This window comes from Geotrypetes seraphini, chromosome 2, assembly GCF_902459505.1.
Source record: "Geotrypetes seraphini chromosome 2, aGeoSer1.1, whole genome shotgun sequence".
In the NCBI taxonomy this organism is placed as follows: domain Eukaryota; kingdom Metazoa; phylum Chordata; class Amphibia; order Gymnophiona; family Dermophiidae; genus Geotrypetes; species Geotrypetes seraphini.
The window spans coordinates 395,715,114-395,739,608 of record NC_047085.1 but is presented as its reverse complement, the minus strand read 5'-3'; the positions used below and the strand labels follow the sequence as shown (position 1 = coordinate 395,739,608).

The window sequence follows — 24,495 nt, the reverse complement described above, 5'->3', positions numbered from 1 at the left end:
ACAAAGAAAGAAAGAGGCAAAGAAGATTAAACAGAGAGAGGAGATAGAGAAAGAGCATTTATAATTGTAATACCTCTCCAGATGTGTTATATATGCATTAGAGAAAGACATAATAGTTGTTACCCGCAGTTAGCCGTGGAGCGGTGAATGGGCTTGTCTCCGCAGTTAAAAAAGTGAGCACGCAAGGTGAATGAGCGTGCGGTCTGGCAGCCTCCTCTCTCCCACCATCCGGCCGGCCGTGCATCTCCCTCCCTTTCCCTTACCTTCTCTTTGTGGTGATTTCTATAAGGCTATGTGTTATATTGCAGCCGGAGCCTTGAAGTCGCGTTGCATGTGGCTGTTGGAAAAGTCTCCTCTGACTCAACTTCCTGTTTCCAGTTGCATCAGAGAAGACTTTTCCAGCAGCCAACACGATGCAACTTCAAGGCACTGGCTGCAATACAAGGCATAGCCTTATAGAAATCACCACGAAGAGAATGTGAGAGGGAGAGAGATACATGGCTGGCCGGCGGGAGGGAGCTGCTGGACCGCGCAAAGGGTGCTGGGGGGATGTAGAGGAGAAGATGCTGAAGCAGCCTGAAGGGAACTAGGGAAGAAAAAGAGGGGAGAAGATGCTGGGAAATGGGGAAGAGACAGTGGGGAGAAGATGCTGAAGGGAAATGGGGAAGGGAGAGTGGGGAGAAGACGCTAGAAGGGAAGAAGACAGAGATGCCAGACTTTGGAGGAGCGGAGGGAAGAAGATGGGTACCAGACCAATTGGGGGAGGGGTGAAGGGAGAGGCATAGTATCAGAGCAAATGGAAGGCCCAGAGAGAAGACAGACAGTGGATGGAAGGAATTGAATGAGAAGATGAGGGAAGCAGAAACTAGACAACAAAGGTAGAAAAAAAATTTTTATTTATTTATTTTGCTTTAGGATAAAGTAGTATATTAATTGTGTTTATAAAAATTTATAAACAAAGCCCTGCCAGCTGAAAATCTCTTTTCTAGTTCAGCAGCCAGAACTTTGATTATAAGGAAGGAATAAGCTAAATATTGCAATACTGAGGCTTGTATGGATGCTGCGGGGACAGTGGTCGCAGGGATGGGGACGGGGCGGTGACTGTGACAAATTTTTTCCCCGTGTCATTCTCTAATATGCATCCAATTATAATTTTGCTTATCCAGCAATATTTACATAAATACTGAATTCCCATTTTCCTTCGCTATATAAATTCCTGATCTTTTGTTAATTATCCTGACATAAATCTTATTTATGTTCACTATGTACACTCTCTCTGTCCATGGAAAGATCTCTGCACTATTCATGCTAGACAGCAAAACTCCTCAATGTTCCAAGTTTCCATGCAAATGATTTGCACAGAGGTTCGCCGTAATCCCATCCCACCAATTGCTCTCAAAGCAACTTCCATATATGCACAGAGCCAGTATGGAAAGCCCAAACAGCTGAGTGGCAGGGAAAGCCCTAAAGCAGCCTTCTGCCACTCATTTGTTGGGATGTTTTTTCTTTTCTTTTTTTTTTTTTTTTATGGCACAGATGTTATACATATGTTACTCACACATGCAATATCTGCCCCATTTAAAAAAAAAGAGCCTCCCCCACCCACCTGACACTCCACCCCTGGATGAACGATCCCTGGTATGAAAAAATCAGAAAGGATGGCTACCCCTCCTGCCACTGTGAACCTCCCCTGCACTGACCCCTCGCAAGGACCTCCTGAACCAATCTCTCCCCTCCCCCCCCAGTACCTTAAAATAGATGTTAGCAGGAGGGATACCCAGCCCCTCATGCTCTCCAGGCCTGCCACGCCAAAATGGCGGGCCTTCCCTTTCCTGGTGCATCCTGGGATGCATGTAGAATCAGAGAATGTAGGACCGCACGGAAAACCATGCGGTGAGCCATTTGAGCATCGGGTCAGCAAATATGATCAGTCGCGAAACCGGTTTAATGACAATCGTTAGATGATCGGACACTTTAGTTCATCTAGCCCTGAGTTTTGACCAGCACTCTATCCTATGATGCTGTCATCATTTCTTTACAGAGCTTCAGAGGTTAAAAAGACCACCAAATCAGTCAAGAGCCTTTTAATGGCAGCACCTCTTTAGCAAATTCTCTTATCTGCATACTTGTGATTGGAAATAAAGGACAAATTCGTAGAGAAAGTGCAGAAACTAAATGTGCCCCAATCCCTCTAACATCATATTTTACATTTTCTCTCAACTTCAAGGTGGTGGCAGAGGTGGCTGGGGTGGCCAGCCTCAACTACAAGGTGGTGGCAGAGGTGGCTGGGGTGGCCAGCCTCAGAGATTTGTACAATTCATCCAACCTTCTGGCCTGCATAAGCCACCATCATGGAGCAGCAACAGAGAGAGTAGACGTCCATCCTTTGGATCATATTCTAGGTCCAGAGCACAGGACGGTGGACTTGGCTTTTCTCAGAATGCATTCTCGGCTTTAAATTCTTCACAAGATATCGATGATAGCCATAAAGATGATGATCAGAAACTTATGTAAGTATTATGTTTCTTTTTGGGGCACTTACTGGAAACATGTAGCACAATAAATTTAAGGGTCTATATTCAAAACGATTTAATCAGCCAGGAATTGCTCTTGTTTGGTCAAATCGCATGTGCAGGGCTATCCTCTGATTTAGAGATTGACACATTGACTGAATACCACGGCAAACCACGATGGACCGCGGTTTAACCATGGGGATGGGAAAAATTTGGGCCATCTACCGCCGGAATGGGAATAAGGCCTTTTTCCACCCTGTGGGAGGTAAAAGGTCTTGCTCCCCCATTTAAAAAAAAAATTGCATCTGAGTCCAGTAGTCCTCTCCCCCCATGTGAGTCAGCACACCTAAACTTTTCTCCTCAACTCCCCTCTCGGCCCACACTTATTTTATCTTTAGCCTCAACCGCCATGGAAAACAATCTTCAAAGGCCTGCACCAAAATCTTCCCTCTGCTTAGTCCCTCACTGATGTAACTTCGGTTTCGTGAAGCCAGAAGTTACTTCAGCGAGGGACTCGGCAGAGGGAAGGCCTCAGTGCAGGCCTCTGAAGATTGTTTTCTGTAGTGGTTGAGGCTAAAGGTAAAATAAACGCGGGCCGAGAGGGGAGTTGAGGAGGAACGTTTAGATGGGGGACAGTGCTGGACTCGCGGGAGAGGATTCTGCTGCTTGTGGGAGCTGCTGGGCTTCTGGGGGGGAATTCTACATGTGTGGGTCTGCTGGACTAAAGGGGGGATTTTGCTGCTTGGGGGAGCTGCTGGGCTCGGGGGAGAATTCTGCTTGGGTGGGAGCTGCTGGGCTCGCTGGGGGATTCTGTTGCTTGGGGGGAGTTTGCTGAACTCGCAGGGATTCTGCTACATATATATGGGGGGGCTGCTGGACTTGGAGGGGGGATTCTACTGCTATGGACTTGTCTGGGGTTTGAATGGAAGGCAGATGGGAGCTGGACCTGGTCTGGGGGTTGAGTGGAAGGGAGATGGGGGCTGGAGCTGGTCTAGGGGCTATGTGGACGGCAGATGGAAGCTAGGACAGGACCTAGTCTGGGGGGCTGAGTGGAAGGGAGATAGGGGCTAGAACTAGAAGGAATTTAAAGAGGTGCTGGACCGATGTGGATGTGGCTGGAGGGGACAGAGGGACTGGACCCATGTTTCGGGGTGACTGGAGCTGGAGGAAAAGGAGAGAGATGTTGGACCTACAGGAAGGAGGAGAGAGATGAGAAAGAGAAGATGCTGAGCCAAGGGGATGAAGGAAGTGAAATACTGAACACAGCAAAGGGAGGGAGGAAAGAGAACAAAAGACATATTGGTGTAAGAGACTAAGACAGAGAAGAAGCTGGACACAGGGAGATAATACGAAAGAAAGGGGACACCCTGGCAAGTGTGTCAAGCAAAGACAGAAAAGAAACAGAAACCAGAACCTGAGATCAACATGATTTGAAAAGTAAAATGACCAGACAACAAAAGGAGCGGTATATAAACCCAAGGTTTAGTTTAGTTTAGTTTAGAAAAAAGCTTGCATTTTTTATTTTGCGATTAGAATGTATGGGATTTGAAATGTGTATCCTGCCAGAGCTGGTATTAGATATAGATGGGGACCACAAAGCCCACTAACAGGCTGTACCTTCTTCAACTTCCTAGTTGCATTACCCTAACACTTTTCCTGCCATGTGTGACTGCGGTATTCTGTTAGCATGATTTTTCTATGTAGCATTCTGTAGTAATTTGACTTGTTCAGTTTTTTCGATAATGGAGGGGATTTTTGTGAAAGGGATGGGAGACAGGAGTTTTGTTGATCCGTGTTCTGTATTATATGTGGTTTATAAAATAACAATTGTACAGAATATTCTTTTTATGCTTTAAGTTCAATAGAAAATCATAACTATTTGAGGCTTGTGCGGATGGGATCAAACGGTTTGCAGGGATGGGGACTGAGCTCGCCAGGATTTAGCAAGAACGAGACAGGGATAAAATTTTTCCCTGTATCATTCTCTTCCTCTGATATTCAGCGACACTTAACTGGTTAGTGCAGTTGAATATCAACACTAACTGCCAATCACAAAAACAGCTATTTTGTGGGCAGTCCAGGGGCAGAGTCAGCATTTTCTGTGCTTAAGTGCCAGTATTTCGCACTTAAACCATATAAAGTGACCATATAAATAGGACATGCCAGCAAAGGGTCTTGATCTGCTTTGCAGCCGATGTCATCACTTGTGGCCTTGCCTGGTGATCTCGACCTGGAGCTGCCTCCTGCATCAGCTTGGTGTTTGTTCGTGGCCTTGCCTGGTGGCCTCAGCATGGATCTGCTCTCCTCATCTGTTCGGTATCTATTTGCCCTGTTGACCTGTGAAGTTCATTTTTTAATTCTTCATTGCTTTAACAGCCTGCATAGAATGAAGATGGTGCTCTATTGGACTGGTCTGAAGAAGAAGAATAGGTATAAGGTTAGAGCAATTGCACATGTTGGGAAGCAGATGGTATGGAAGGCCAGGGTTGGGATTGACATCCCCAGCAGTGAGCAGAGGAAGGAGAGTGTGCCGAAGCAAAGGGGAACAATGACGAAGACGAGAAGTGCTCAGAGAAAGGAGGTGGATGTTTGAAAGGAGGAGAATGTTTGAGCTTGAGAGCGGAGAATAAGGTAGATGACAAGATGGATGGTGAGGGGATAGGAAAAGCAGAAAGATAGTGAGGACTTGTGGTGTCCCTTTTCTTTCATTTTCTATCTCGATGTATTTTTTTATTTCCCTGTTCCCCCTTTCCTATTTAATTCAGTCAGTTTATTTTGTTTAATAAACCCCAGCAGTTTTATTTCTAATTTTTACCTGATACTGGGTTTATTTTTGTTGTTGGGTTTTTTCTTCTTTTAGCTGTATTTTACTAAAATATTGTAAACCATTTAGTTATTCTTTGATAGACAGTATATCAAGTTACAGACTTGGAAAGGGAATGAGATTGGGGAGAAGGAGAAGCAGAAAGTGAATGGGAGCCATAAGGAGAAGAATAGAGAAAGGAAATAGAAATATACAGGAAGTGAAGTATAATAGGGAGGTGCACAAAGGAGTGCCTTCACACCGCTTAAATAGATAGCAAGGCTAGTCTTTTGTACTTTGTTATTTCTGGGCCATAGACCTAAGAAGTCCACCTGGTATTGTCCTTGTGTTTCAACTAATGGAGTTACTGTCAAAGCTATCCAAACCATCTCAAACTTTTGCGGGATCAAAACCATGAAATTCTGCCCAGCATCGTCTTCATGTTTCAAATTGCTGGAACTTCTGAAGCCCTCCCAAGTCCATCCTAAACCAAATTGCCATATACTGCAACTCTGCCCAGTACCGGCCTTTGTACTTCAATTTATACCAATCATATTCTAATAAGAGATCCTTGGGGTTATCTCACACTTTCTTGAATTCTGTCACTGTTTTCTTCACCACCGCCTCCCCCAGGCATCTACCTCTCCGAGAAAAATAATTTTCTAACATTACCAACCCACAACCTCAATTTATGCACTCTAGTTTTACCAATTTCCCTTTTCTGGAATAAATTTGGTTCTTCAAGTAATTCAATGTCTGTATCATATCACCCTTGTCCCTTCTCTCCTCTAGATTATACATGTTCAGGTTTTGCAGTCTCTTATGATGCAAACCCCCCTACAATTTTTGTCGCCTTCCTCTGGTCAGCTTCAAATCTTCTTTTGTTCTTAGCCAGATGCAGCCTCCAAAATTGAATACAAAACTTTAAGTGGGGCCTCACCAGTGACCTAGCCAAGGGCATCAGCACCTCTCTTTTGCTGGTTACGCCTCTCTCTATACAGCCTAGCATTCTTCTGGCACTGTTTTGTCGTCTTCAAATTCTCAAACACTAACAGATGAGTGGTATTCTACAGGCAGAGGGATCTGGTCCAACTGGATAGACTGGTTGATCTTTCTGTGTCTTGTTACTGTAACAGCATATCCAGGGCGCTATGGAGCATCAGTTGAGAGGGAGAAGACACATGCTGCTGCTTATCAACCATTGCTTTGCAAAAAAATGGCTCAACCAGAAAGGGCACCCAAGTAACCGGGAAAAGTGTTGAGAAAGAGGTGTGGAATGAAGTGGCAAAGAGAAAAGATTATAATTTGATTATAATTCTTCTTAAAGAAAAATAACAATATTAGCAAGATTGATCAGCTTGGATGTTTTAGCTCCAGCTTCCTTGGTGGGGATTTTCTTCTGATATAATTTTTCCTAGTGGTTTTGGAAAACAAGATATGGCCAAAAGCAGAGTACTGTTTTTCTTCAAAATATCAGCTTGGATGTTGTGGTGGTCTTTGAGTGCTGCTTTTGATCTGATCTTGAGTCTTGTTTTCATGTTTTTATATATTTGTAACAGTTTTTTGAAATGTGGCTTCCTTATTTTTTGCTCAGATAAGGCCTCCTGAATGAAATCTTTGGTCTTTATATTCTAAGGAATCCTTTTTACCAAGCTGCAGTAAGCACTAACACACAGCTTAAAAGGGCTACCATGGGGCATGCTGAGATTTCCCACAGTAAAATCCTAATGTGCATTCTGCTACCCACACGCTTAAAAATAAATGTTATTTTTTGGCCTGGGGCATGTCTGGAGCTAGAGAGTGGGCATGCTAACTGATTAGCATGCAAGCCCTTATGTCTATAAAATAGGTGGCAATAAGGGCCCATGCGTTACTTCATAAGTACAGGGTGCTCAGCAGAGCATTCATGTCATAGAACACGAGGAAGTTTCTTTTCCCTTTTGAATTAGGAGGATTTATTTTTTAAGGTCACACACAGCATTAGCGGGTTCTTTGAGGAAGCCAGGAAGGCGAAACGCGTCAGAACCCCGCTGGGTCACCGCTGCAGAGACATTGAAACTAAATCTGTTTACTTATATTAGCTTTTCACAAAACTTTGGACTTTGGACTTTATTTTCACATTATGGAGATTTAAGAATTACTTATGAATCTATGAAGTTATTTAAAAATCATTTATTCTAACAAGATGGTGCAATGATTGATTCTATGAAAGTTTATAAAAGGGTTTTTCCCTATGCTGAGTTATTTTACTCTACTTTTGGATTCTAAATGCCATTTTTGAAACTGTATTAATAACTATTATTGTTCCTTTTTTGCTGTTTGTGCTACATTTCCTTTGGAACAATATTCAATTTATTCAATTACCCAGTTGTATTATATTGAACATTAGAACATGGCCAGTAATGCTGAAAATAGAAAATCTGCCATTTTTCGGCTGTGACAAAAAAGCGGTCTTAGTGCACAGGAAAGACTCATATAAGGGTGTACTAAGACCGCTTTTTGTTGCAACTTTGTAAAAGGGCCCCTAAATTTCTCCTGTTTGGTATGACAATGCCCATTCTACTTGGATACAGTATAACATGAAGAGCTTTCAAAAATTTGAAATGTGAATATTTTCTCAGGTGTTCAGTAAAATTCAAAATATTAAAAAGTATATTTTGTTGTGATAAAGCTAGAGGAATGGTTTTTAGGTGCCCTTCTTCAAAGGTCAAAGAGACTATTATATATATACTGTACCTTGCTAAACTTCTGTTTTTTACAATTTTTTAGAGATGTTATAATTAAAGACATGGAGACATGGGAATCTTCTGGACAATGGAAGTTCTCCTCTTATTCTGTTGCAAAGGAAAAACTCAACCTCTCAGGTAGAGAAATATTTAATGCTTGCTCCTTACAGTATTCACAATATAAGCAATTAAAGGCTGGATTTATTACAGCCCAGATCTGCCAAAGTCACTTCTGTATCTAAAACTTGGACAGCCGATAACCTCAAATTCAGAAAAGCAAATGCTGAAAGTGTTTGTATGTGTGTGTGTGTATATGTATATATATATATATATATATATATATATATATATATATATATATATAATACACTCACACACTTGGCAACGGCAGCAGATGAATCCAGAGACTAGTGGGATAGCACACATCGACCAGCAGGTGGACGTAGAGAACTGATTAACAGGTGGTCATCTTGGATGGAATGTCTCCTGTAGCGTCTCCTGCAGCTTCAGTATGCTCTATCTCCCAGCAGGTCATGGTCGCTATCCTGATAGCTCCTGAATTCTGGCTGTTTTGGGTCATCTGCTCTCCTGTTGAGAATCCTCTTCAGTGAGAAAGGGGTGTTCGGCTGAGCGGTGCTGACTTTAGAGGTTACATCTGGGCCCCCCCAGTTCCCTGCCTCACCCTCCCCTCAGAGCCAGTGAGGGGGATTCGCTCCCTGTATTTCTTTCCCTTATTAAAAAAAAAAAAAAAAAGACAGGGAGCTTTCAATTTTGCTGTGGCTGTGTTTTACTTTGTATGCAGGCTACAACTTATCTATGCAAAACTTCCTGTGTGCAGCAGTTTTGTCAGGGTAAGACTCTGGTTCATTTGTTCTGTTCTTTGGGTTTTATATTTCTTTTTGGTGGTGTATTATGGCAGCTGAAGCTGTTAAACGATGTTCCCGCTGTGGGAAGCGGAGAACACCGTCAGGTGTGTGCTCTACAGGGTGCGCGGACGCGGCAGGGGAGGAAGTAAATATGGCACTGGTTCACGCAGCCCTTTCCCGCCCGAAAGACGCAAGTTTGTTTTCATCGGCGGATGCGGCCTCGGCGGTTCTGAGCGGTCCGATGCAACATTGCAGAGTTTGAATATGTCTCCAGCGGATCCACAGGCCTCTGGATCTGCTAACTCTCTTATGGCGGGCACGAAGAAACAGCCTAAGGTGTTTCCGGTACACGAGGCTATGACGGAACTTATTTCCGCCCAATGGGACACGCCAGAGGCAGGTCTCCGTGTGGCCAAAGCTATGAGGCAGTTATATCCAGTAGGACAGGAGGAGCTGGAGAAATTTAAGCTCCCGAGGGTTGATGCTTTGGTAGCCGCGGTTACAAAGAAGACTACTTTACCGGTTGAGGGAGGTGTGGCGCTCAAAGACTCCCAGGATAGGAAACTTGAATCTACGCTGAAACTTTCCTTTGATGTAGCAGCGCTTACGTTGCAGGCGGCTGTTTGTAGTTCCTATGCGGCGAGAGCATGTTTGCAATGGGCTCAGCATATGGTGGATGCCATGTTGGAGTCAGGGCTTACTGTTCCATCTGAATTTCCGGATATAGAAATGGGTTTGGCTTATTTGGCGGCTGCCTTGTATGATATAATTCGTGCTTCTGCAAAACAAATGTCTCTTTCGGTTGTTTCTCGCAGATCTTTATGGCTCCGTCATTGGGCGGTGGATGCGGCCTCTTTATTTACGGCTCGTGAGCTTCCTTTAAAGGGTCGTCTTTTGTTTGGTGAGGATTTAGACAAGTTGGTCAAGGATTTCGGGGATTCCAAAACGCAGAGATTGCCTGAAGATAAACCTCGGGGGCCTTTGAAGCCTCTAGCTTCCAAGCCCCGCTTCCGGGATGTTAGGAGATATAGACCTGGGAAGCCGTACTTTCCGCCGGCTTCTGGGTCCTCTTTTAGTTCCAGGCAGAGGTATCAACAAAAGAATTCCTTTCGTCCTTCGAAACCCCCAACCGCTCAACCAGCCTGTACCCCAGCCTTGCGCAATGCTCAATGACAGGGACTCTGCTCTCTCCGCCATTCCTATCGGGGGTCGGCCATCTTCCTTCTTGGCGGAGTGGGCAAAGGTAACTTCCGATCAATGGGTGTTGGACATTGTTCGAGAAGGTTACAAATTATAATTTTCCTCTCCCGTCGCAGATTCTTTCTTGGTGTCCCCGTGTTCACTGCAAGTCACTCTTCAGATTCTTCTGGAACTTGGGGCAGCAGTTCCAGTTCCTCCGGAGCAAAGGGGCCAGAGACGTTATTCCATTTACTTTGTGGTGCCCAAAAAGGGGGAATCGGTCAAACTGGTGCTCAATCTCAAGCGGGTCAATCAGTTTCTCCACATCAGACATTTCCGCATGGGAAACGATCAGATCGGTTATTGCGGTGGTTCAGCCAGGAGAGTTCCTCATGACGCTGGATCTAAAGGAAGCCTGCTTGCATATTCCCATTTGGCCACCGCATCAGCGGTATCTTCGGTTTGCCATTCTGGGCCAGCACTTCCAGTTTTGAGCAATGCCATTTGGCCTGGCAACGGCTCCCAGGACATTTTTAAAGATGATGGTGGTTGTGGTGGTGTTTCTTTGCAAGGAGGGCATTCGTGTTCATCCGTACCTGGACGACTGGTTGATTCGGGCCTCCTCAAGGCAAGAGAGTCTTGTCAGTGACCCAAACAGTAATTTCACTTCTTCAATCTTTGGGATGGGTAGTCAATTTTCCAAAGAGCTGTCTTGTTCCCTCCCAGTCTTTGGAACATCTGGGGGTATTGTTCGATACAAAGGTGGGGAAAAGTCTTCCTGCCCAGGGCTCGGGGAGAGAAGTTACAGTCTCAGGTTCGTCATCTTCTGTGATCTCCCGCTCCGAAAGTATGGGATTATGTGCAAGTGCTCGGATAAATGGTGGCATCTCTGGAAGTGGTGCCTTGGGCTCGCTTTCACATGAGACCGCTACAACAATCGCTTCTCGCCCGGTGGTCCCCAGCGTCTCGGGATTACAATCGTCGTCTTCGTTGGACTCCTCAAGCGTCGCTCAGCATGAATTGGTGGATCAGCGGGACCAATCTGTTCAAAGGTATGCCTCTAGAGTCGCCGGAATGGATCGTCATTTCTACGGATGACAGTCCGTTGGGTTGGGGGGGCTCAGTGCCTTCAGTCCTCAGCTCAAGGGGTCTGGTCTCAAGACGAGGCTCAGTGCTCCATCAATCTGCTTGAGTTGTGGGCGATCCGGCTGGCGCTTCTAGAATTTCAGGCCCTGATTCAGAATCGGCCGACCAGGGTCTTTTCGGACAGTGTCACGGCAGTGGCTTATATCAACAGACAGGGGGGTACCCGCAGTCCTCAGTTGGCGAGCGAGGTTCTGCTTCAGTGGGCGGAAGCTCACCTTCCTCTTCTCTCGGCGGCTCACATTGCGGGACAGGTAAATGTTCAGGCAGACTTCCTCAGCAGAAAGCTTCTAGATCCCGGAGAATGGGAACTCTCCACAGCAGCGTTGCAGCTGCTGGTGCAGCGCTGGGGCGCTCCAGAAATAGAACTCATAGCATCATCTCAAAATGCAAAGCTTCCTCGGTTCTTCAGCAGACACAGGGAGCGGGAGTCGGAGGGGGTGGATGCGTTGGCGCTGTCTTGGCCTCGCGGTCGTCTTCTTTATGTATTTCCCCCTTGGCCGATGATAGGTCGTGTGCTCTATCGTGTAGCTCGATTTCCGGACTCGGTGATATTGGTAGCTCCGGACTGGCCATGACGACCATGGTATGCAGATCTGATGCGCCTCTAGGTGGGCGAACCGTTGTGGTTTCCGGTGATCTCAGATTTACTACATCAGGGGCCGATCAACATGGAAAATCCGTCCCACTTTGGTCTTACGGCCTGGCTCTTGAAAGGTCGCGACTGAGGCGTAAGGGTTATTAAGAGCAAGTCATTTCTACCCTTCTCCAAGCTAAAAAGAGATCTACTTCTGCGTCTTATGCTAGAGTATGGAGAGTGTTTGATTCTTGGTGCAGTGCTCAGGGTATTTCTCCTTTCCATGCTTCTTTAGCTAACATTCTGTCTTTTCTCCAAGATGGCGTGACCAAGGGCTTGGCTTACAATTCTCTTAAAGTTCAAGTAGCGGCGATTGCTTGTTACAGGGGCCGCCTGTCTCGTTCTTCCCTTGCGGCTCAACCTGATGTAGTTCGATTTCTGAAAGGAGTACAACATATTCGTCCGCCTGTTAAGAAGTGAAGCCTTAAGGTAGTCCTTGGTGGCTTACAGAAGGTGCCATTTGAGCCTTTGTACACTGCAACTCTAAAAGATGTCACGTTGAAAGCAGTGTTTCTTGTAGCTATGGCTTTAGCCCGGCGGGTTTCTGAGTTGCAGACATTGTCATGCAAAGACCCTTTTTTTGCGAATTTCGGATTCGGGGGTCGCGATTCGGATTGTGCCTTCGTTTCTTCCGAAGGTTGTCTCTTCCTTCCAAGTTAACCAGGCTCTCTTCCTTCCTACTTTTCAGAAGCAGGATTGGGGGTGCGCGCTTTTCTTCGCTCCGTTTCCTGGATGTGCGTAGGATTCTTCTTTACTATCTGCAGGTTACTAATGACTTTTGCCATTCAAATCATCTCTTTGTGCTGTTTGCGGGACGCAACAAAGGTATGGCGGCGTCCAAAGATTCCATTTCTAGGTGGATCTGGGAGACCATTGCTTTCACTTACTTGGTGGCGAGGAAGTGATTACCGGAAGGTCTTCATGCTCATTCCACTAGATCGTTGGCTACTTCCTTGGCTGAGTCTAGAGGGTTTTCCTTGGAGGAGATTTGTCGTGCTGCTACTTGGTCTTCTAAGAATACCTTTTCGAAACATTACCGGTTGGACGTGGTGGCACGTGCAGAGGCTGCTTTCAGTGCTTCGGTCCTCACGGAGGCGGCTTTTGCTTCCCACCCGGTTTGAGGATTGCTTTGCTACATCCCACTAGTCTCTGGATTCATCTGCTGCCGTTGCTAAGGAAGGAAAAATTATGTTCTTACCTGTTAATTTTCTTTCCTTTAGACGCAGCAGATGAATCCAGAGCCCCGCCCTTTCTGGATATGGTATGTTGGTTTCTCTTTTGCGTGTTTTGGAAGTTTTGTTATGGTTGATAGTTGTGTTCTGCATTGTTATCTTTGAAGTTTATTATGGGAAAGAAGTTTTTTGCATTCTGAGAATTTTCGGGTTCCGTATGCTTGGGCAAGGAACTATACTGAAGCTGCAGGAGACGTTCCATCCAAGACGATCACCTGTTAATCAGTTCTCTATCTCCACCTGCAGGTCGATGTGTGCTATCCCACTAGTCTCTGGATTCATCTGCTGTGTCTAAAGGAAAGAAAATTAACAGGTAAGAACATAATTTTTCCATACCATATATACTTGAATGTAAGTTGAGACCCCCATTTCCCCGCCTAAAAGGAGGAAAAATGGTTGATTCGCATATAAGTTGGGCAGTTTAATATTCAAGTGCCCTGCCCTGTCAGGCTCTGCACCCAGCCCTCTTCGCTTCCTCCCTCCCCTGTCCGGCACTGCATCCAGCCCCCTTCCTGCCAGGCACTTCACCCAGCCCCCTTCCCTCCCAACCCCTGTCAGGCTCTGCACCCTGCCTCCCTCATGCCCTGTCCTCGTACCTCCTCTGCTGATCTCTGGTGGTCCAGAGGTGCAGTAGGCAGGAGGAGCGAGCTTTCTGCGCTCCTGCCCCGCTGCTAACCTGGTCGGTGGTGGCCTACCAGAGATCGGGATTCTTCAGCTGCTAAGCGGCACCAGGCAGGAGCGTGCTTTGCTGCTGCTGCTTGGCGCTGAGCAGCTTCTTGACTGGCTCCCACGAGAATTCGAGAACCAGGCATGCTGGTATTCTTTATTACGATTGCAGTGGTTGAAATGAGGCAAGATTCAGCTGACGTTTTATCATGCAGTCAAATTGTGCTGGCCAATTATGTAGCTACAGGCCTGGCAGTTTAATTACAGTACACGTTGTGTGAAGAAATATTTTCTCCGGTTTGTTTTAAATCTACTACTTAACTTCATCCTAGTATTTTTGGACAGAGTAAACAAGTGATAACATCTATCCTTTCCACGCCACTCATTATTTTATAGACCTCTTATCATATCACCCCTGAGCTGTCTCTCATCCAAGCTGAAGAGCTTTAGCTGCTTTAGCCTCTCATAGTGAAGTTGTCCCATCCCTTTTTATCATTTTCGGCACCCTTCTCTGTACCTTTTTCTATATTTATATCTTTTTCTGAGACACGGCAACCAGAACTGCACACAGTATTCGAGGTGTAGCCATACTATAGAGCAATACAAGGGCTTTATAACATTTTCATCTTTGTTTTCCATTCCTTTCCTGATAATTCCTAACATTCTATTTGCTTTCTTAGCCACTGCTGCACATTGAGCTGAGGGGGGTTTTTTTGTTTGTTTTTTTTAATTTCTTTATTCTTTTTCAAACTTACATCAAGTGCACAAAAAGAACAACATGAAATACTATCATATAACACTTGAACATCATACATTATATTCTTAATATGTAAATTAATTAAAAACCCTCCCCCTCCCATCTTTCTATACAATCATTAAAACTATCATATTCCTTCAAAATTTCAATTTCGCTACATCTTATCTTCCAATCCCCCCACCCCCTATGTATATTATCAAAGAAAAATGATGCCTATTCACTACAAAAATCAACCATCGGTCTCCATATCTTTAAAAAAATTTTTAAACTTCCTTTCTGTATTGCTATTGCTCTTTCCATCTTGTAAATATGACACAGGAAATTCCACCAAAACGTATAATTGAGATTACTATAATTTTTCCAGTTGTTAGTAATATGTTGCATAGCAACACCCGTCATTATCATCAAAAGCTTATTGTTATGTGCTGATAATTGACTTTTTTTCCTCATAGACATACCGAACAGAACAGTATCATATGATATTTCCACATGATTTTCCAATAAGCAATTTATTTGAGACCAAATTGAATTCCAAAAATTCCTAATGCAGAGGCAATAAAAAATTAGATGATCCAATGTCCCCACTTCTAGATTACAGTGCCAGCATCTATTAGATTTAGAGCTATCCAACTTTTGTAAACGAACTGGGGTCCAAAAAGCTCTATGTAATAAAAAGAACCAAGTTTGTCTCATAGATGCTGACACTATACATCTCATTCTCCAAGACCAAATTCGTGGCCATTGAGAAGCAGAAATATTATGCTTAATCTCAATGCTCCAAATGTCTCTCAGGCCAGTTTTTGGCTTTTTATTTAAAAATCCAGATAATAATTTATACCACTGTGCGACTAGGTGTCCCATGAAATCAGCCTGGAAACATAGAAACTCCAAACTATATTGAGTATTAAGAGTTTTCCATTCAGGGAACCCCACCTGAATAGCCTGCTTCAGCTGCAACCATTTAAAACTCTGTGATTTATCAAGACCAAATCTAATTTGCAACTGTGAAAAGTCAAGCAGTTTACCATTTAAAATAACATCATTTAAAGAGCTGAAGGTTTTAATGTATCCTCAACAATATGACACTGTAATGCCACGTATCTATTTAACAAGGGTGTGAAATAGTAACATCCAAAGAAAGCATCAGAAGAATATGATATAAACATCAGATAAACACCAGATAATACAGATACACCAGATAATACAGATTATATATACATATTGAAAAACATCACCATGCCTGCCATGTCTGTCCCTCACAATCGGGAACCCTTTCGATTGATGGGTCAGTACAGTTCACAGGGCTTCCCTTTGCTGCAGCTGGATTCAAAGAACAAAGTCCCAGGGTTGCCTTTTATATACTTTTTCTCGCCACGTCTCACACACTGCTGTTTCTGCAGTAAACCAATAGGTGTCTTTCTTATCTCCCAGCTCTTACAGCTGGAATGTTAACCGCTGCTCGAACCCTCCCATATCACAGTACCAGTATCGAGGAGCGCAGAGAGAGGGGGGACATGATCGAGACGTTCAAGTATCTCACGGGCCACATCGAGGCGGAGGAGGATATCTTCTTTTTCAAGGGACCCGCGGCAACAAGAGGGCATCCGTGGAAAATCAGGGGCAGGAAACTACGAGGTGACACCAGGAAATTCTTTTTCACTGAAAGGGTGGTTGATCGCTGGAATAGTCTTCCACTGGAGAGATTGAGGCCAGCAGCGTGCCTGATTTTAAGGCCAAATGGGATCGACACATGGGATCTATTCACAAGGCAAAGATAGGGGAGGGTCATTAGGGTGGGCAGACTGGATGGGCCTTGGCCCTTATCTCCATCTATTTCTATGTTTCTACCATGAGAATCCTTCCTCGGTAGACATGAAACAGTACAGGATGTGCCCACGTATGTTCTCGGTAACATAGTTGAAACAAGTTAAAATCAGAGTTGAGGCAGGCATGAAGATTCACACAGACCATTACGTACACTATACCCTGGCCATAGGCACAACAAACACCTAGATCCTTTTCTTGGGCAGTGACTCCTAACATAGAACCCGGCATCACATAGCTATAGTTCGGGTTCCTCTTTTCCACATCCATCACTTTCCACCTGCTTACATTAAACATCATCTGCCACTTTGTCTCCCAGTCTCACATGGTCCTCTTGCAATTTTTCACAATCCTCTTGCGATTAAACAATTTGGAACAACTTTGTGTCATCAGCAAATTAAATTATCTTTATTCTCATCTCTAGATCAGTGATAAATAGGTTAAAAAGCAGCGGTCCCAGCACAGACCCCTGAGGAACCCCACTATTTACCCTCTCCGGTCAGAATATTGAGCATGTAAACCTGCTCTCTTGTTTTCTGTCTTTCAACCAGTTCTTAATCCATAATAGGACATTACCACCTATCCCTTGACTTTCTAATTTCCTCAGAAGTCTTTCATGAGGTACTTTGTCAAATGCCTTTTGAAAATCGAAATATACAATATCAACCGGTTCATCTTTATCTACATGCTCATTCACCCCTTCAAAGAAATGCAGTAGATTGTTGAGGCAAGATTTCCCGTGACTAAAATCCATATTGGGTTTTCTCATTAATCCATGTTTATTTATATGTCTGTCATTTTGTTCTTTGTATTAGTTTCTACCTTTAGCCCGGCACCAACGTCAAACTCACCGGTCTATAATTTCCGGATCACCTCTTGAACCCTTTTTAAAAATTTTTGTCACATTGGCCACCCTCCAGCCTTCCAGTACTATGCTGGATTTTAGAGAAAAATTACAAATTACTAACAATAGCTATGCAAGTTCATTTTTCAATTCAATCGGCACTCTGGGATGTATACCGTCTGGTCCAGGCGAATTACTACTGTTCAGTTTGTCAAATTGACCCATTACATCATCCAGTGTTATAGATAGTCAAATGTTCACACCCTCCTTAATGGATTTTCCTGCTTTTGTAAAACATACCTAAAAATGTTTTTGTGATTTGTTGTATGAAGATTGTACTTATGTAACTTTTTAAGATGTTTAATTTTGCTGTTTTGATTTCATCTTGCAGTTTTCTGAGAATTATTATAATCCAACTTAAACTGATTGGTTAATCAGCCTATAAATGCTATATTAGAATAACATACAAAGGATACATTACTGGTGCAATTTTGTTTGTTTCATTGAAGTACATAAAGATGATGGCTTGATTTTTGTCACCTCCTCCCACAGGTTTTTCAGATTTCTCTCCAGAAGAGTTACATCTTGAGTATTATAAGTGTAGAAGTGATGGGAACCTGCAGAATTATGTAAGCTAGTTTTATCAATAGTATGCACATATATTTTTTCTGAGTTCTGTAGTTCATATAATCTATTTAGTTGCTGCTGATATCTTGTTTAGCTTACTATTTTTTAATGTTCTGATGATCCACAAAAGCTTTATAAAAATAGTGGGTGAATTAAGGGATTTATTGGCATGAGGGAATTTAATATATATATAGTACATATATAAATACAAAAGACTCTCTCATAAAAGTGTGCATCATAAAAATAAACGTTTCCTCTTACCACAAAAAAGCTACAGGACAGTCCTATAAAGACAAACTCTAACAATGCCATCACCTGCAGAAAACAAGGAGTAATGCAAAAAGTGTTTTGTATTGCTTGTACCCTGATACCCCCCCCTCCCCCGCGTTTGGTCAATTCATGCTGTCAAGCTGAGCGTGTTCATAGATGATCGAGATATGCTAGGCTGGAGAAAAAGCCAATATAAAGGAAAGACTAAACGTGTTCTTTTCATCTGTATTTACAAAAGAGGACACATCCAACATACTGGAACCTGAGCAAATCTTCAAAGAAGACCAAACAGAAAAATTAACATCCATGGAAGTAAGCCTTAAAGACGCATGCAGGCAGATAGAAAAATTAAAAACTGACAAATCGCCGGGCCCGGACGGAATTCACCCAAGGGTTCTGAAAGAACTAAAGGAGGAAATAGCGGGACTACTGCAGGAAATTTGCAATCTATCCCTAAAAACAGGCGTAATCCCGGAGGATTGGAAGATAGCCAATGTTACGCCCATCTTTAAAAAGGGATCAAGAGGTGACCTGGAAAATTACAGACCTCAGTTCCAGGAAAAATGGCGGAAGCACTGATAAAAGACAGCATCAATGAGCATTTTGAAAGAAATAAACTTCTGATAACCAGCCAACATGGCTTCTGCAAGGGGAGATCGTGCCTAACGAACTTATTGCACTTCTTCGAAGGAATTAACAAACGGATGGACAAAGGGGACCCCATAGATAGCGTATATTTAGATTTCCAAAAAGCCTTTGAACAGGTACCCCATGAACGCCTACTTCGGAAATTGAAGAACCATGGGGTGGAAGGAGACGTACATAGATGGATCAGAAATTGGTTGTCGGGAAGGAAGCAGAAGGTAGGAGTAAAGAGCCACTACTCGGACTGGAGGAGGGTCATGAGTGGTGTTCCGCAGGGGTCGATGCTTGGACCGCTGCTATTTAATATATTTATAAATGATCTAGAAACAGGGATGAAGTGCGAAATAATAAAATTCGCAGACGACACCAAACTATTTAGTGTTGCTCGGACTAAAGAGGACTGCGAAGAATTACAAAGGGACTTGAACAAACTAGAGAGTGGGCGACGAGATGGCAGATGAAGTTCAACGTAGAGAAATGTAAAGTATTACATGTAGGAAGCAGAAACCCGAGGTACAGCTATATGATGGGAGGGATGTTATTAATGAGAGTACCCAAGAAAGGGACTTGGGGGTAATGGTGGACAAGACACTGAAGCTGACTGCACAGTGCGCAGCGACTGCTAAGAAAGCGAATAGAATGCTAGGTATAATCAACCAGAACGAAAGAAGTTATCCTGCCGTTGTATCAGGCGATGGTGCGTCCACATCTGGAGTACTGCGTCCAATATTGGTCGCCTTACCTTAAGAAGGATATGGCGATACTCAAGAGGGTTCAGAGGAGAGTGACACGTTTGATAAAAGGTATGGAAAACCTTTCATACACTGAGAGATTGGAGAAACTGGGGCTCTTTTCCCTGGAGAAGAGGAGACTTAGAGGGGATATGATAGAGACTTGCAAGATCATAAAGGGCATAGAGAAAGTGGAAAGAGACAGATTCTTCAAACTTTCGAAAACTACAAGAACAAGAGGGCATTTGGAAAAGTTGAAAGGGACAGATTCAAAACAAATGCTAGGAAGTTTTTCTTCACCCAATGTGTGGTGGACACAGAGTATGGTATTGGAGTTCAAGAAGGGATTGGACAGATTTATGTTGGAAAAGGGGATAGAGGGGTATAGATAGAGGATTGCTACACAGGTCCTGGACCTGTTGGGCCGCCGCATGAGCAGACTGCTGGGCACGATGGACCTCGGGTCTGACTCAGTAGAGGCACTACTTATGTTCTTATGTTTTAAGCGCTTATGGCAGGAGGGAGTTGGCATCCCTCCTGCTTGGGGGGCACGTTTGTGTGTGAGTGGGGGTACATTTTTTTGACAGGCCTGCCTGTAAAACCCAATTTGAAATAACCAAGCAATTGTTAGTGAATCAATCGCTTGGCTATTTTGCATGGGGTTTTGCTAATTTGCATGGGAGGATTGGGGTCGGATCGCTACAGGCGTTAGTGAATGAGGTTGGAGGGAAATTTGGTCGCAAAGGGCTCGCAAACCGATCAGTACACGATTGGTTTGCTTAGTGAATCTAGCCCAAATAAACTTTTTCTACAAATGGAAAGATTATACAGTAGAACTAAAGGATATGAAATGAAGCTGCAAGGGGTAGAGTAAAAAGCAGCATCAGGAAATATTTTTCATAATGGGTGGTAGATGCCTGGAGGTGATGGGGGTGTATATTTCATGCTTTTTTGGAATTTATGAGAGATGAGAATGGAATAAAATTACAAATTATTCCACTCGGGGTAAAACATAAATGACTCAGATCAGAGGGGGGGAGGTTAATCTGCACAAAGCAGCAAATACAACCCCAACAAAGGGGGAATGCTAGTTTGCACTCCTGCACAGTGTAGGAGGTTCAACCCTGGCTGCCTTTCCATGCAGACCAGATGCATCATGCTGGTTTTTGTCTGCCATCATTTACTATGTTAATTGAAAACAATTAATACGTCAATTAATTGAAGCTTACCATTCGAATAGGCCTAGTTCCTGACACATTTTGTAAAAAATATCCAAAATTATAACATGGAAATTATTTCCCCAAGAGTGTACAGTATAGTAGTAATTTTAGCTATATTACATGCATTATTAGATTATGTTCTGTATAATTTTGGTGCAAGCCTCTTCGTTCCAGGGTCTTTTATTGATTTACCTTCAAATTCTATATATGGCATCCAAAAAATCATGCTAACTATTTTATATCTGTGCTGGGGCCAGGATGACATCTGTTCTCTGCCTGTTTTCTATAGGGAACCAGTGTCATTGGAGTATCTGTTTCCCGAAATAACATAGGACTAGATGCACTGAAGATACCAACTCGATAACTGTTGGCTGATTCTCTCCAGCAACGATCAAGTTTGCATGCAAATCATTTATATGCAAATGTGACTGATCAATTGCTCAGTGAGCGATTGACACATGTGCAGAGCCCAAACAGCAGTGACAGTGGAAGCAGCCTCTTATCACTGCTTTTAGGACTTTTTTTAATGGCACAGATTTTGTGTATATATTACACATGCACAATCTGTCCCATTAACCCTCCCCCCAGCGCCAGACACCCCCGAGCTACTGAACCCCCCAAAAAAATGGCAGGAGGGAGTCTTAGGTGTCTGAGCCAATCAGGGACTGCCCTAGGCTCCTTCCTCAGGGCCTTAGGTCCCCAATTGGGCCTTGGACTCCTCCCCCTTGTAGCCGGGATACAGAGGAAGGCGCCTAAGGCAGTCCCTGATTGGCTCAGATGCTTAAGACCCCCTCCCAAGGGGAGGGGATTAAGGTATCTGAGCCAATCAGGGCCTTAGGCCCCTCCCCATGCATCACATGATGCACTGGTAGGGGAAGGCTGGCATTGTAGATTAGAGAATAACACAGGGACAAATTTCCCCAAACCCACAGGATCGCAATTTCTCTGTTCCGTCCCTGCCCCATTCCTGTAAACTCTGCCTTAATTGCACAAATCTCGAACACTTATGATTTTAAAGTGTTTGAGGCTTGTACAGATGAGGACAGAGCTTGCCGGAACGGGGCAGGAAAAGAACTCGCTGGGATGGGAAAATGAGTTCCCGTGGGGATGGGGAAAAATTTGTCCCCATGTCATTCTCTACTGTAGAGATGGTATCCTCAGAGAAGGAGGGACTGAGCACCCTTCCTGCTCCCAACTTAAAAGGTACGGGGGGAGGTTGAGGGGGGACCTCTGGTGGCAGGATGGAGTGGGCATCCCTCTTGCTTTTTTTTTTCAGGAGGGAGGAGAGGTGATTGGCGCAAGGGACCTTCTTAGCAGGAGGAAGTGGGTATCCCTCCTGCCCTTTTTTGGTGGGGAGGGGGAGGGTTGGGGATGATTGGCGGGGGGCATTCGTGGCAGGAGAGAGTGGGCATCCCTCCAGTTTTGCTGTGGGGGGTGTCATCAGGATGGCAGGAGGGAGTGGGCATCCCTCCTGCCATTTGTCTTGGGTTCAGGGGTTGTGCTTGTTAGGGGTCATCAGGGAGGGCTGTCATTGGTGGTGGGGGACTTTTTTTCATTTTTAAAAAATGGAACATATTTTGCATGTATAATAGACACAAAATATCTGTGCCATTGAAAAAAGGAAAAAAAAAACAGGCAGACCTCTCTAACACAGTTACAGACAGGTCTAGCCCAGTCGGTTTTTACGATCCCTAAAACCTCAATTTGCATGGTCTAATCAAAAAATGAGCGATCAAAGGGAAAAACATGTGGTGGGCCGTTTTGTGTATCGGATTGTTAACAGCAATCGTCGCTAAAGCTGTGAAAACAGGTTTAGCGACTATCGCTGACTTTAGTGCATCTAGCCCATAGTTTGTGCATAATAATTCATTCTGTACTTGAGCCTGCCACCTGCAAATACCCCATTATATGCTTATTAGCAGGCACTTCACTGCCACTTGGCCTCTCATGCAGCCTCTTCTTATAGAATCACGGTTTCATTTGTTGATCCTCTCAAATAACTTTTCACTCGTTCAAGTTTTGTCCTTCCAGTTTTATGAGCCCTTGTAACAGTTATCCTAATCTGGGTCCTGCAGTATATAAACTGTTATTATTATTATGCTATTTTTATTTTACAGCATTTGATTTAGCCAAATAAGTTCAAGGCTAACTACAATTAAAGTATATGAACATACCAAAAGATAACCCAATCCCAGCAATAAATCATCTCTCAACAGCATTTGACAATAGTGCAAGAAATTGATACTAAATTCACAACCAGATAAAAGCTAATCCCGTGTAATTTGTTCTTAAAGAGTTGCATTTTCATGGGGAGGAGGAGTTGCTTGTGTTAAATACATATACATGAAGATGAGGATGACTTATTTGCAGCTCTGAAGGATTACTGTAATGTTTAGCTGTGCCAGTGAGTTGGGTCCATCAATGTGTGTTTTTCTTCCTCCTCCTAGATTAATTCAGTGCAGCAGTTGGTGACCCATTGGAAAAACCGAATTCTGCAGCTGAAGTGCCTTGATTCTTCAACCAGGGCAGCACTGGTAAGTGTCTGATCCTGTAGCTCCAAATAAATTTAAGATGCTCTTGGTTCCAAAACATTTAAAATTAAACATTAGTCATCTCAGTAAAGCAGATATCTGGAGCATAGATCGTATTATGAATCTATTATGTATATATTTTAAAGAACATTGAAATTAGCATTGCATTCAAGTCTCCTCTCTTTCACCACATTGCATACCTCTCCTCCCTTTCTATTCAGACCTTAGGATGGCTCTGTGTCTTCGCAGAAAAAAACTGCTTGATTGAGACCTTAACCCAGCTATTGTATTGCAGACTCCTTCACTCATTCTACCCAACTGTCAGCTTTCTCACTTGAAATATCAGCTCAGAACTCTCCTAACTCTGCTTCTTCTACCAGAGATATTTACTTCTAGAAAAATGCTTCCTTGACAAAATATATGCTAGCTTCTAGGAGACCTCTTGAAATAATCTCCACAGCCACACTGTGAACCCAGCCTAGGCCCTCCCATCCACCAATCACCCTCCACCTGAAACCCAACCAAATTCTTCAAAGGCTCTGTAATCTAAACCTAACCACCACATTCATTCTTAATTACACTGCCTTCATAATACCAATGCCACAATTTCTGCTCTCTTCTTTCATGCCAATTACTCTCCTTACCGGCATATATTCCTCAATCCCAGTCATCACAGGCCAAGGTGCATATGGTGACCTAAGTCACCTTCCCCACAATAAATCCTTTGCACACAAATCCCGCTATCACACAAACCCCATCACTCACCCACACCCAACAACCTCAGGATTGCACTGGCAAATGCAAAGTCTGTAAACAAAAAAGATACTATACTAAATGATCTCCTCACAGACAATAACTGGGACATCTTTCTAATTACCAGAACTTGGCTTAAAGACAATGACAGAGCTACCTTGAGTATGCTTTGTCCACCAGGATACCAAGTGTTAGCTTGCTCACACAGCAACAACTAGAGGTGGAGGTGGAGCTGCCATCATTAAATCCAGTCTCAATCCAAGACTGATAGCCAACCATCACACTAGACATGCTAGAGTACCTCACAGTCTCAGTGGGTCACAACAGAAACCTAACTTTTGCCTTGATATACAGAGCACCACACTCTCCAATGGTCATCTTAGATGATCTACTATCTGTCCTTAGCAAACTGGTAATCACATACAACTGAGTCGTCATACTTGGAGACTTCAACTTCACAAGCTACCCAAACAAGACCGGATCACCGGCAACTTCATCACTTCACTATCAGACCTAGGCCTCCAGCAA

General features: G+C 43.8%; 1 protein-coding gene across 1 annotated transcript in view; it reads left to right on the top strand.

The window, feature by feature from the left end:
• The window catches only part of NUP42 (nucleoporin 42), a 42,287-nt gene that overhangs the window by 9,721 nt on the left and 8,071 nt on the right, over window positions 1–24,495 (top strand). The window contains exons 2-5 of the mRNA XM_033930877.1: window positions 2,228–2,510; window positions 8,086–8,180; window positions 17,743–17,819; window positions 23,131–23,217. Coding sequence (XP_033786768.1) covers window positions 2,228–2,510; window positions 8,086–8,180; window positions 17,743–17,819; window positions 23,131–23,217 — 542 coding nt within the window. The remainder of the gene's footprint in view (window positions 1–2,227; window positions 2,511–8,085; window positions 8,181–17,742; window positions 17,820–23,130; window positions 23,218–24,495) is intronic.